General features: G+C 60.8%; 4 protein-coding genes across 4 annotated transcripts; all 4 read right to left on the bottom strand.

Moving 5' to 3' along the window:
• Window positions 1-277: 277 nt before the first annotated feature.
• LOC129735514 (feather keratin 1-like) lies at window positions 278-586 on the bottom strand. The gene has a single exon (XM_055703832.1). The coding sequence runs from the start codon at window positions 584-586 to the stop codon at window positions 278-280; it is 309 nt and encodes a 102-aa protein (XP_055559807.1).
• A 3,450-nt stretch (window positions 587-4,036) lies between these two features.
• LOC129735513 (feather keratin 1-like) lies at window positions 4,037-4,345 on the bottom strand. The gene has a single exon (XM_055703831.1). It carries the CDS (start codon window positions 4,343-4,345, stop codon window positions 4,037-4,039), a length of 309 nt encoding a protein of 102 aa, XP_055559806.1.
• A 3,451-nt stretch (window positions 4,346-7,796) lies between these two features.
• Window positions 7,797-8,105, bottom strand: LOC129735512 (feather keratin 1-like). Its single transcript, XM_055703830.1, has one exon. The coding sequence runs from the start codon at window positions 8,103-8,105 to the stop codon at window positions 7,797-7,799; it is 309 nt and encodes a 102-aa protein (XP_055559805.1).
• A 3,450-nt stretch (window positions 8,106-11,555) lies between these two features.
• On the bottom strand, window positions 11,556-11,864 carry LOC129735511 (feather keratin 1-like). The gene has a single exon (XM_055703829.1). It carries the CDS (start codon window positions 11,862-11,864, stop codon window positions 11,556-11,558), a length of 309 nt encoding a protein of 102 aa, XP_055559804.1.
• Window positions 11,865-12,056: the final 192 nt, after the last annotated feature.

Here is a 12,056-nt window from a genome sequence, read left to right as displayed (position 1 = left end):
GGGGAGGTGCCCCGGTGGTCTTTGGCTTGTGAGCAGGCGTTTGCAGCGGAGAGTAGCGGACGTAGCAGTAGGGGCGATGCAAAGAAGACAGTGGGAGAAGAGGAGGAGGTAGGTGGGCCATGTATCCTGGCAGCCGGGGCTGGCCCCTTCCGTGCTACTTTGCTTGGTGCCTTGAGAGGAGGAGGTGCGGGTGGCAGGTCCCCGTGCCAGCAGCAGGCGGGAGGTGCGTCCTCAGTCCATGCCGTGGCTTGCAGGGTGTGTGTGGTGTGGAGGGCCCTTAGCAGGGCAGGCAGGCTCTTCCGGCGCCATAGCAGCCCAGGCCTCCGAGGCCGTAACCGTAGCCAAAGCCGCCGGAGGAGATGGGCACTCCCTGGGAGCTGAGGATGTTGCCCATAGCAGCCGATGAGGAGGATCCGACGGCGGTGCTCTGGGGGAAGGAGGTGAGGATGGGTCCCGGCAGGGTGACCAGCACGGTGGAAGGCTGGATGACGACGCGGGAGTCCTCGCACTGCCTGACGCAGGGCTCGTTGCAGCTGTTAGCCAGCGGGGTGGGTCCGCAGGGGCTGCAGAAGTTGTTGCAGGCCATGTCTGTGGTGTGGAGTGTCCCTGTAAGAGAGGGTGTTGAGGAAGCGGAGGGTGTTGGGGGGGCGCGAGGGGTGTCGTTACAGGAGGGCAAGGGAGTGTGGAGGCGCGGTGTGGGGCTGCGGGGAGCGTGGTGGTGTTGAGTCGTGGGGGCTGCTGAGTCTGGTGTCAGCGCGTGCTGGAAGAGACGGGGCGTGTGGGGCAGGAGAAGGAGGGGAAGGGGCTTCAGGCTCACCTTGTTGACTGCGGGGGAGAAGGCGTCAGGAGAAGCGTGTGATGGAGAGAGGCGCTGGGCCGTCTTTTATGCTGGTCTGAGGGGGCGGGACAGGCTTTGCGCGTGACGGCATTTTGCAGCAAGCAGCTGTTGCGTGCCAGAGCTTGGCAGGTAATGAGGTGGGGGGTGTGTCCCTTCCCACAACGCTCCCTTCTCATGTCGTCCTCTTGAGGATGTGTCCGTCTGTCCCTGGCGTCAGCTTTGAAGTGAGAGCAGGTATCTGGGAGGATTTGCATGGAAGGTGCGTGTCAGGGCATTTGGCAGACGTGGCCAAAGCATAGGAGAGGTGGGGTGTTGTCAGTGAGGTCATGCCGTGGCACTCGTGTGGTGTGGTTTGCGGGTGCGTTGCGAAGAGGGGCCCCCACTTGTTCATGGGCCTGGAAGGCTGTTGTGGGCTTTGGAGGTGTGCCGGGCATGAGTGTCGGCCCCTTCCATGGCATTTGGTCCCTGCCTGCCTTGCTGCCAGCTTGCTAAGCCTGACTGTAGGCCTGGCCTTTCCCACTGAGCGTGCTCTGTGTGTGCCTTGTTGCCCGCCTTGCTTGAAAGGTTGTAGCTGGGAGAAAGGGGCCTGCGTGTCTGGGCTTGTGCCCCCTGGGATCCGTCCCTGGGGGTGTCAGTGCGGGCAGGCAGAGGAGGGCTGTTTGGGAGAGCAGGCCATTTTCCTGGCAGCCCTGGCTGAGAGCTCGCCGGTCCTGTGACGAGAGGTGCCCTGCCTGGCTCCGCCGGTGCTTGTGTTGGCCCCTCCATCGTGGACCCCTGAGGTGGGGCTTGGGCTGTGGTGTGACGCATCCAAAGGAGAGCAGCGAATGCGGTGAAGGATCGAGAGAAGAAGCCTTAGAAGTAGCGGTTGAGGGAAGCGGGGCTACTGTGTTTTCAGAAGGTGGCGGCTGAGGGGAGGCCCTATCGGTGTCTCCAAGTACCTGAGAGGAGGTTGTAACGAGGAGGTTGTGAGTCTCTCATCCCTAGCAACAAGTGCTAGGGCAAGAGGAAAGGGCCTCATGTTGCGCCAGGCAAAGTTTAGTTTGGCTATGATGAGAAATTTCTTCACCGAGAGGGTTATCAAGCACTGGAAGGGGCTGCCCAGGGCAGTGGTTGAGTCACCATTGTGGGAGGTGTTTAAAAGACACGTAGACGTGGCGCTTAGGGACATGGATTAGTGGTGGCCTTGGCAGTATTAGGTTAACGGTTGGACTCGATAATGTTAAGGGTCCTTTGCAACCGAAGTGACTCTTATGATTGTGTATGAGGCAGCGTGCGAGGGCAGGTGAGTTTCTGGAGAGCCCGTAAGTGTGCTGAAAGGCGGAGCAGAGCTGGGAGCGGCAGGCAGGGGAGGCTGGCACTCCTGGGCCTTTGGTGGGGTCTGTGCTTGGGGCGAGTGTCGAGGGGTGAGGCCAGTTCTCTGCGCAGAGCTTGACAGGGTGAAAGGGAATTTGGCGATTGCCGAGGGGAGCTGGGTTTGAGCATGCGGCACGGGGCTGCAGAGCCGAGGCTGTGGTGGTGGTGGTGGTGCGTGCGGAAGGGTTGATGAGTGGCAAGGCCTGCCCCCGCTGAGGCAAGGTGAGTGTTTTTCAGGCTGTTTGTCAGGTGATCTGTGGTTGTTGCTGAGGAAGATGAAGGGAGGTAGGAAGGAGTGGTGTGGGAGTGGGTGTTTGTAAGTGCCCGGGGCCTGTCGTGTTGCTCCCAGGAATGCCGAGGCATCTGGCATTGCGGAGGCCTCCTTGTGAGGCCGCTGTGCATTTTCCTGGAAAGGTCATAGTGCCTGGGGGCAGCTCCTGAAGAGTGGAAGGGAGCTGGTACCCCTCGTGTCCCGCAGAAGATGGTGCGGGAGGCTCTGGGAAAGCAGAGGCCGGTGAGCCTGAGCCTGTTCCCGGGGCAGGTGATGGAAGCAATGCTGCTGGAAATCACTGCCAAGGCCAGGACGGACGGAAGGTGTTGGGGGGTGTTTGGCGTGGATTTTGGAAGGGCAAATCATGCTTGAGTGAGCTGCGTGTCTTCCGCGTTGAGGCGAGTGGGCGTTGGGCGAGGGGAGAGCAGTGGCTGTTGCTGAGGCGTACTTGAAGGAAGCCTTTGTCGCTGTCTCCTGGTACGTGCTCCTAGACGAGCTGAGAAAGTGCGGGTTGCGTAAGCGGCCGGTGCGGTGGCCTGCAAAGCGGCTGAAGGGCTGTGCCTAGAGGCTTGCGATCAGTGGTAGGACAAGAGGCCATGTTCAGAAGTGAAAGCATCTGGAATTGCCCGGGCAAAGGCGGCAGGGCTTTTTCAGTGTGAGGGTGGTCAAAGAGTGGAAGAGGTGGTGGCGGCTCCATTCTCGGAGGTACTGAAGACGCGAGTGGCTGTGGTCCCAGACAATCTGCTCTAGCTGGCCCTGCTTGAGCACTGGGGTGGAAGGACATGCTCTGCAGAGATTCCTGCCCATCTCTAAATGTTTCTGTGATCCTTTTTGGCTGGGGAGGGTGTGGAAGAGAGTTAGTCAAGCGTGTGTTGGCACGGGGAGCCTCGGTCGGAGGTGTGCGCAGGGAGCGTTGTCGTATCGGAGGCTTTTTCTGAGCCAGTGCTGGGCTTGTGTCATGCTGTGTATGCCTGCAGGTGCGAGTGTGTGTTGTCGCTGGTGGCCTGTGTCCTCAGAGAGGCTGAGTGCCCTTTTCCCCCCAACCCCGCTGGCCTGTTGAGGCCTGGCTTTGTGCCATTTTAGAGTGGAAGAGCCTTGGGAGAAGAAAGGAGATGGAGGCGTGTGGTGCTGGGATGCAGGAGATTTTATTGAGGCAAAAGAGTGAAAAGGCAGGAGCACGCAGTGGAAGGGATCCGTCCTAAGGTGCAAGTAGGGCGACCGTCAGCCCAGGTCCTTTGCTTGCAGAAGATTTTGCCAGAGCACCGAGGTCTTCCTTTCCTGCGGTGGGAGCAGCGCGGGGGAGGTGCCCCGGTGGTCTTTGGCTTGTGAGCAGGCGTTTGCAGCGGAGAGTAGCGGACGTAGCAGTAGGGGCGATGCAAAGAAGACAGTGGGAGAAGAGGAGGAGGTAGGTGGGCCATGTATCCTGGCAGCCGGGGCTGGCCCCTTCCGTGCTACTTTGCTTGGTGCCTTGAGAGGAGGAGGTGCGGGTGGCAGGTCCCCGTGCCAGCAGCAGGCGGGAGGTGCGTCCTCAGTCCATGCCGTGGCTTGCAGGGTGTGTGTGGTGTGGAGGGCCCTTAGCAGGGCAGGCAGGCTCTTCCGGCGCCATAGCAGCCCAGGCCTCCGAGGCCGTAACCGTAGCCAAAGCCGCCGGAGGAGATGGGCACTCCCTGGGAGCTGAGGATGTTGCCCACAGCAGCCGATGAGGAGGATCCGACGGCGGTGCTCTGGGGGAAGGAGGTGAGGATGGGTCCCGGCAGGGTGACCAGCACGGTGGAAGGCTGGATGACGACGCGGGAGTCCTCGCACTGCCTGACGCAGGGCTCGTTGCAGCTGTTAGCCAGCGGGGTGGGTCCGCAGGGGCTGCAGAAGTTGTTGCAGGCCATGTCTGCGGTGTGGAGTGTCCCTGTAAGAGAGGGTGTTGAGGAAGCGGAGGGTGTTGGGGGGGCGCGAGGGGTGTCGTTACAGGAGGGCAAGGGAGTGTGGAGGCGCGGTGTGGGGCTGCGGGGAGCGTGGTGGTGTTGAGTCGTGGGGGCTGCTGAGTCTGGTGTCAGCGCGTGCTGGAAGAGACGGGGCGTGTGGGGCAGGAGAAGGAGGGGAAGGGGCTTCAGGCTCACCTTGTTGACTGCGGGGGAGAAGGCGTCAGGAGAAGCGTGTGATGGAGAGAGGCGCTGGGCCGTCTTTTATGCTGGTCTGAGGGGGCGGGACAGGCTTTGCGCGTGACGGCATTTTGCAGCAAGCAGCTGTTGCGTGCCAGAGCTTGGCAGGTAATGAGGTGGGGGGTGTGTCCCTTCCCACAACGCTCCCTTCTCATGTCGTCCTCTTGAGGATGTGTCCGTCTGTCCCTGGCGTCAGCTTTGAAGTGAGAGCAGGTATCTGGGAGGATTTGCATGGAAGGTGCGTGTCAGGGCATTTGGCAGACGTGGCCAAAGCATAGGAGAGGTGGGGTGTTGTCAGTGAGGTCATGCCGTGGCACTCGTGTGGTGTGGTTTGCGGGTGCGTTGCGAAGAGGGGCCCCCACTTGTTCATGGGCCTGGAAGGCTGTTGTGGGCTTTGGAGGTGTGCCGGGCATGAGTGTCGGCCCCTTCCATGGCATTTGGTCCCTGCCTGCCTTGCTGCCAGCTTGCTAAGCCTGACTGTAGGCCTGGCCTTTCCCACTGAGCGTGCTCTGTGTGTGCCTTGTTGCCCGCCTTGCTTGAAAGGTTGTAGCTGGGAGAAAGGGGCCTGCGTGTCTGGGCTTGTGCCCCCTGGGATCCGTCCCTGGGGGTGTCAGTGCGGGCAGGCAGAGGAGGGCTGTTTGGGAGAGCAGGCCATTTTCCTGGCAGCCCTGGCTGAGAGCTCGCCGGTCCTGTGACGAGAGGTGCCCTGCCTGGCTCCGCTGGTGCTTGTGTTGGCCCCTCCATCGTGGACCCCTGAGGTGGGGCTTGGGCTGTGGTGTGACGCATCCAAAGGAGAGCAGCGAATGCGGTGAAGGATCGAGAGAAGAAGCCTTAGAAGTAGCGGTTGAGGGAAGCGGGGCTACTGTGTTTTCAGAAGGCGGCGGCTGAGGGGAGGCCCTATCGGTGTCTCCAAGTACCTGAGAGGAGGTTGTAACGAGGAGGTTGTGAGTCTCTCATCCCTAGCAACAAGTGCTAGGGCAAGAGGAAAGGGCCTCATGTTGCGCCAGGCAAAGTTTAGTTTGGCTATGATGAGAAATTTCTTCACCGAGAGGGTTATCAAGCACTGGAAGGGGCTGCCCAGGGCAGTGGTTGAGTCACCATTGTGGGAGGTGTTTAAAAGACACGTAGACGTGGCGCTTAGGGACATGGATTAGTGGTGGCCTTGGCAGTATTAGGTTAACGGTTGGACTCGATAATGTTAAGGGTCCTTTGCAACCGAAGTGACTCTTATGATTGTGTATGAGGCAGCGTGCGAGGGCAGGTGAGTTTCTGGAGAGCCCGTAAGTGTGCTGAAAGGCGGAGCAGAGCTTGGGAGCGGCAGGCAGGGGAGGCTGGCACTCCTGGGCCTTTGGTGGGGTCTGTGCTTGGGGCGAGTGTCGAGGGGTGAGGCCAGTTCTCTGCGCAGAGCTTGACAGGGTGAAAGGGAATTTGGCGATTGCCGAGGGGAGCTGGGTTTGAGCATGCGGCACGGGGCTGCAGAGCCGAGGCTGTGGTGGTGGTGGTGGTGCGTGCGGAAGGGTTGATGAGTGGCAAGGCCTGCCCCCGCTGAGGCAAGGTGAGTGTTTTTCAGGCTGTTTGTCAGGTGATCTGTGGTTGTTGCTGAGGAAGATGAAGGGAGGTAGGAAGGAGTGGTGTGGGAGTGGGTGTTTGTAAGTGCCCGGGGCCTGTCGTGTTGCTCCCAGGAATGCCGAGGCATCTGGCATTGCGGAGGCCTCCTTGTGAGGCCGCTGTGCATTTTCCTGGAAAGGTCATAGTGCCTGGGGGCAGCTCCTGAAGAGTGGAAGGGAGCTGGTACCCCTCGTGTCCCGCAGAAGATGGTGCGGGAGGCTCTGGGAAAGCAGAGGCCGGTGAGCCTGAGCCTGTTCCCGGGGCAGGTGATGGAAGCAATGCTGCTGGAAATCACTGCCAAGGCCAGGACGGATGGAAGGTGTTGGGGGGTGTTTGGCGTGGATTTTGGAAGGGCAAATCATGCTTGAGTGAGCTGCGTGTCTTCCGCGTTGAGGCGAGTGGGCGTTGGGCGAGGGGAGAGCAGTGGCTGTTGCTGAGGCGTACTTGAAGGAAGCCTTTGTCGCTGTCTCCTGGTACGTGCTCCTAGACGAGCTGAGAAAGTGCGGGTTGCGTAAGCGGCCGGTGCGGTGGCCTGCAAAGCGGCTGAAGGGCTGTGCCCAGAGGCTTGCGATCAGTGGTAGGACAAGAGGCCATGTTCAGAAGTGAAAGCATCTGGAATTGCCCGGGCAAAGGCGGCAGGGCTTTTTCAGTGTGAGGGTGGTCAAAGAGTGGAAGAGGTGGTGGCGGCTCCATTCTCGGAGGTACTGAAGACGCGAGTGGCTGTGGTCCCAGACAATCTGCTCTAGCTGGCCCTGCTTGAGCACTGGGGTGGAAGGACATGCTCTGCAGAGATTCCTGCCCATCTCTAAATGTTTCTGTGATCCTTTTTGGCTGGGGAGGGTGCGGAAGAGAGTTAGTCAAGCGTGTGTTGGCACGGGGAGCCTCGGTCGGAGGTGTGCGCAGGGAGCGTTGTCGTATCGGAGGCTTTTTCTGAGCCAGTGCTGGGCTTGTGTCATGCTGTGTATGCCTGCAGGTGCGAGTGTGTGTTGTCGCTGGTGGCCTGTGTCCTCAGAGAGGCTGAGTGCCCTTTTCCCCCCAACCCCGCCGGCCTGTTGAGGCCTGGCTTTGTGCCGTTTTAGAGTGGAAGAGCCTTGGGAGAAGAAAGGAGATGGAGGCGTGTGGTGCTGGGATGCAGGAGATTTTATTGAGGCAAAAGAGTGAAAAGGCAGGAGCACGCAGTGGAAGGGATCCGTCCTAAGGTGCAAGTAGGGCGACCGTCAGCCCAGGTCCTTTGCTTGCAGAAGATTTTGCCAGAGCACCGAGGTCTTCCTTTCCTGCGGTGGGAGCAGCGCGGGGGAGGTGCCCCGGTGGTCTTTGGCTTGTGAGCAGGCGTTTGCAGCGGAGAGTAGCGGACGTAGCAGTAGGGGCGATGCAAAGAAGACAGTGGGAGAAGAGGAGGAGGTAGGTGGGCCATGTATCCTGGCAGCCGGGGCTGGCCCCTTCCGTGCTACTTTGCTTGGTGCCTTGAGAGGAGGAGGTGCGGGTGGCAGGTCCCCGTGCCAGCAGCAGGCGGGAGGTGCGTCCTCAGTCCATGCCGTGGCTTGCAGGGTGTGTGTGGTGTGGAGGGCCCTTAGCAGGGCAGGCAGGCTCTTCCGGCGCCATAGCAGCCCAGGCCTCCGAGGCCGTAACCGTAGCCAAAGCCGCCGGAGGAGATGGGCACTCCCTGGGAGCTGAGGATGTTGCCCACAGCAGCCGATGAGGAGGATCCGACGGCGGTGCTCTGGGGGAAGGAGGTGAGGATGGGTCCCGGCAGGGTGACCAGCACGGTGGAAGGCTGGATGACGACGCGGGAGTCCTCGCACTGCCTGACGCAGGGCTCGTTGCAGCTGTTAGCCAGCGGGGTGGGTCCGCAGGGGCTGCAGAAGTTGTTGCAGGCCATGTCTGCGGTGTGGAGTGTCCCTGTAAGAGAGGGTGTTGAGGAAGCGGAGGGTGTTGGGGGGGCGCGAGGGGTGTCGTTACAGGAGGGCAAGGGAGTGTGGAGGCGCGGTGTGGGGCTGCGGGGAGCGTGGTGGTGTTGAGTCGTGGGGGCTGCTGAGTCTGGTGTCAGCGCGTGCTGGAAGAGACGGGGCGTGTGGGGCAGGAGAAGGAGGGGAAGGGGCTTCAGGCTCACCTTGTTGACTGCGGGGGAGAAGGCGTCAGGAGAAGCGTGTGATGGAGAGAGGCGCTGGGCCGTCTTTTATGCTGGTCTGAGGGGGCGGGACAGGCTTTGCGCGTGACGGCATTTTGCAGCAAGCAGCTGTTGCGTGCCAGAGCTTGGCAGGTAATGAGGTGGGGGGTGTGTCCCTTCCCACAACGCTCCCTTCTCATGTCGTCCTCTTGAGGATGTGTCCGTCTGTCCCTGGCGTCAGCTTTGAAGTGAGAGCAGGTATCTGGGAGGATTTGCATGGAAGGTGCGTGTCAGGGCATTTGGCAGACGTGGCCAAAGCATAGGAGAGGTGGGGTGTTGTCAGTGAGGTCATGCCGTGGCACTCGTGTGGTGTGGTTTGCGGGTGCGTTGCGAAGAGGGGCCCCCACTTGTTCATGGGCCTGGAAGGCTGTTGTGGGCTTTGGAGGTGTGCCGGGCATGAGTGTCGGCCCCTTCCATGGCATTTGGTCCCTGCCTGCCTTGCTGCCAGCTTGCTAAGCCTGACTGTAGGCCTGGCCTTTCCCACTGAGCGTGCTCTGTGTGTGCCTTGTTGCCCGCCTTGCTTGAAAGGTTGTAGCTGGGAGAAAGGGGCCTGCGTGTCTGGGCTTGTGCCCCCTGGGATCCGTCCCTGGGGGTGTCAGTGCGGGCAGGCAGAGGAGGGCTGTTTGGGAGAGCAGGCCATTTTCCTGGCAGCCCTGGCTGAGAGCTCGCCGGTCCTGTGACGAGAGGTGCCCTGCCTGGCTCCGCCGGTGCTTGTGTTGGCCCCTCCATCGTGGACCCCTGAGGTGGGGCTTGGGCTGTGGTGTGACGCATCCAAAGGAGAACAGCGAATGCGGTGAAGGATCGAGAGAAGAAGCCTTAGAAGTAGCGGTTGAGGGAAGCGGGGCTACTGCGTTTTCAGAAGGCGGCGGCTGAGGGGAGGCCCTATCGGTGTCTCCAAGTACCTGAGAGGAGGTTGTAACGAGGAGGTTGTGAGTCTCTCATCCCTAGCAACAAGTGCTAGGGCAAGAGGAAAGGGCCTCATGTTGCGCCAGGCAAAGTTTAGTTTGGCTATGATGAGAAATTTCTTCACCGAGAGGGTTATCAAGCACTGGAAGGGGCTGCCCAGGGCAGTGGTTGAGTCACCATTGTGGGAGGTGTTTAAAAGACACGTAGACGTGGCGCTTAGGGACATGGATTAGTGGTGGCCTTGGCAGTATTAGGTTAACGGTTGGACTCGATAATGTTAAGGGTCCTTTGCAACCGAAGTGACTCTTATGATTGTGTATGAGGCAGCGTGCGAGGGCAGGTGAGTTTCTGGAGAGCCCGTATGTGTGCTGAGAGGCGGAGCAGGGCTGGGAGCGGCAGGCAGGGGAGGCTGGCACTCCTGGGCCTTTGGTGGGGTCTGTGCTTGGGGCGAGTGTTGAGGGGTGAGGCCAGTTCTCTGCGCAGAGCTTGACAGGGTGAAAGGGAATTTGGCGATTGCCGAGGGGAGCTGGGTTTGAGCATGCGGCACGGGGCTGCAGAGCCAAGGCTGTGGTGGTGGTGGTGGTGCGTGCGGAAGGGTTGATGAGTGGCAAGGCCTGCCCCCGCTGAGGCAAGGTGAGTGTTTTTCAGGCTGTTTGTCAGGTGATCTGTGGTTGTTGCTGAGGAAGATGAAGGGAGGTAGGAAGGAGTGGTGTGGGAGTGGGTGTTTGTAAGTGCCCGGGGCCTGTCGTGTTGCTCCCAGGAATGCCGAGGCATCTGGCATTGCGGAGGCCTCCTTGTGAGGCCGCTGTGCATTTTCCTGGAAAGGTCATAGTGCCTGGGGGCAGCTCCTGAAGAGTGGAAGGGAGCTGGTACCCCTCGTGTCCCGCAGAAGATGGTGCGGGAGGCTCTGGGAAAGCAGAGGCCGGTGAGCCTGAGCCTGTTCCCGGGGCAGGTGATGGAAGCAATGCTGCTGGAAATCACTGCCAAGGCCAGGACGGACGGAAGGTGTTGGGGGGTGTTTGGCGTGGATTTTGGAAGGGCAAATCATGCTTGAGTGAGCTGCGTGTCTTCCGCGTTGAGGCGAGTGGGCGTTGGGCGAGGGGAGAGCAGTGGCTGTTGCTGAGGCGTACTTGAAGGAAGCCTTTGTCGCTGTCTCCTGGTACGTGCTCCTAGACGAGCTGAGAAAGTGCGGGTTGCGTAAGCGGCCGGTGCGGTGGCCTGCAAAGCGGCTGAAGGGCTGTGCCCAGAGGCTTGCGATCAGTGGTAGGACAAGAGGCCATGTTCAGAAGTGAAAGCATCTGGAATTGCCCGGGCAAAGGCGGCAGGGCTTTTTCAGTGTGAGGGTGGTCAAAGAGTGGAAGAGGTGGTGGCGGCTCCATTCTCGGAGGTACTGAAGACGCGAGTGGCTGTGGTCCCAGACAATCTGCTCTAGCTGGCCCTGCTTGAGCACTGGGGTGGAAGGACATGCTCTGCAGAGATTCCTGCCCATCTCTAAATGTTTCTGTGATCCTTTTTTGCTGGGGAGGGTGCGGAAGAGAGTTAGTCAAGCGTGTGTTGGCACGGGGAGCCTCGGTCGGAGGTGTGCGCAGGGAGCGTTGTCGTATCGGAGGCTTTTTCTGAGCCAGTGCTGGGCTTGTGTCATGCTGTGTATGCCTGCAGGTGCGAGTGTGTGTTGTCGCTGGTGGCCTGTGCCCTCGGAGAGGCTGAGTGCCCTTTTCCCCCCAACCCCGCCGGCCTGTTGAGGCCTGGCTTTGTGCCGTTTTAGAGTGGAAGAGCCTTGGGAGAAGAAAGGAGATGGAGGCGTGTGGTGCTGGGATGCAGGAGATTTTATTGAGGCAAAAGAGTGAAAAGGCAGGAGCACGCAGTGGAAGGGATCCGTCCTAAGGTGCAAGTAGGGCGACCGTCAGCCCAGGTCCTTTGCTTGCAGAAGATTTTGCCAGAGCACCGAGGTCTTCCTTTCCTGCGGTGGGAGCAGCGCGGGGGAGGTGCCCCGGTGGTCTTTGGCTTGTGAGCAGGCGTTTGCAGCGGAGAGTAGCGGACGTAGCAGTAGGGGCGATGCAAAGAAGACAGTGGGAGAAGAGGAGGAGGTAGGTGGGCCATGTATCCTGGCAGCCGGGGCTGGCCCCTTCCGTGCTACTTTGCTTGGTGCCTTGAGAGGAGGAGGTGCGGGTGGCAGGTCCCCGTGCCAGCAGCAGGCGGGAGGTGCGTCCTCAGTCCATGCCGTGGCTTGCAGGGTGTGTGTGGTGTGGAGGGCCCTTAGCAGGGCAGGCAGGCTCTTCCGGCGCCATAGCAGCCCAGGCCTCCGAGGCCGTAACCGTAGCCAAAGCCGCCGGAGGAGATGGGCACTCCCTGGGAGCTGAGGATGTTGCCCACAGCAGCCGATGAGGAGGATCCGACGGCGGTGCTCTGGGGGAAGGAGGTGAGGATGGGTCCCGGCAGGGTGACCAGCACGGTGGAAGGCTGGATGACGACGCGGGAGTCCTCGCACTGCCTGACGCAGGGCTCGTTGCAGCTGTTAGCCAGCGGGGTGGGTCCGCAGGGGCTGCAGAAGTTGTTGCAGGCCATGTCTGCGGTGTGGAGTGTCCCTGTAAGAGAGGGTGTTGAGGAAGCGGAGGGTGTTGGGGGGGCGCGAGGGGTGTCGTTACAGGAGGGCAAGGGAGTGTGGAGGCGCGGTGTGGGGCTGCGGGGAGCGTGGTGGTGTTGAGTCGTGGGGGCTGCTGAGTCTGGTGTCAGCGCGTGCTGGAAGAGACGGGGCGT

The sequence above is a fragment of the Falco cherrug genome, chromosome 3, assembly GCF_023634085.1.
Source record: "Falco cherrug isolate bFalChe1 chromosome 3, bFalChe1.pri, whole genome shotgun sequence".
NCBI classification, from domain to species: Eukaryota; Metazoa; Chordata; class Aves; order Falconiformes; family Falconidae; genus Falco; species Falco cherrug.
This window is presented reverse-complemented; position numbering and strand designations above follow the sequence as displayed.

What these genes read in the sequence shown, in the direction of transcription:
- LOC129735514 (XM_055703832.1), bottom strand. Translation starts at nt 586, where the DNA reads ATGGCCTGCAACAACTTCTGCAGCCCCTGCGGACCCACCCCGCTGGCT.
- LOC129735513 (XM_055703831.1), bottom strand. Translation starts at nt 4,345, where the DNA reads ATGGCCTGCAACAACTTCTGCAGCCCCTGCGGACCCACCCCGCTGGCT.
- LOC129735512 (XM_055703830.1), bottom strand. Translation starts at nt 8,105, where the DNA reads ATGGCCTGCAACAACTTCTGCAGCCCCTGCGGACCCACCCCGCTGGCT.
- LOC129735511 (XM_055703829.1), bottom strand. Translation starts at nt 11,864, where the DNA reads ATGGCCTGCAACAACTTCTGCAGCCCCTGCGGACCCACCCCGCTGGCT.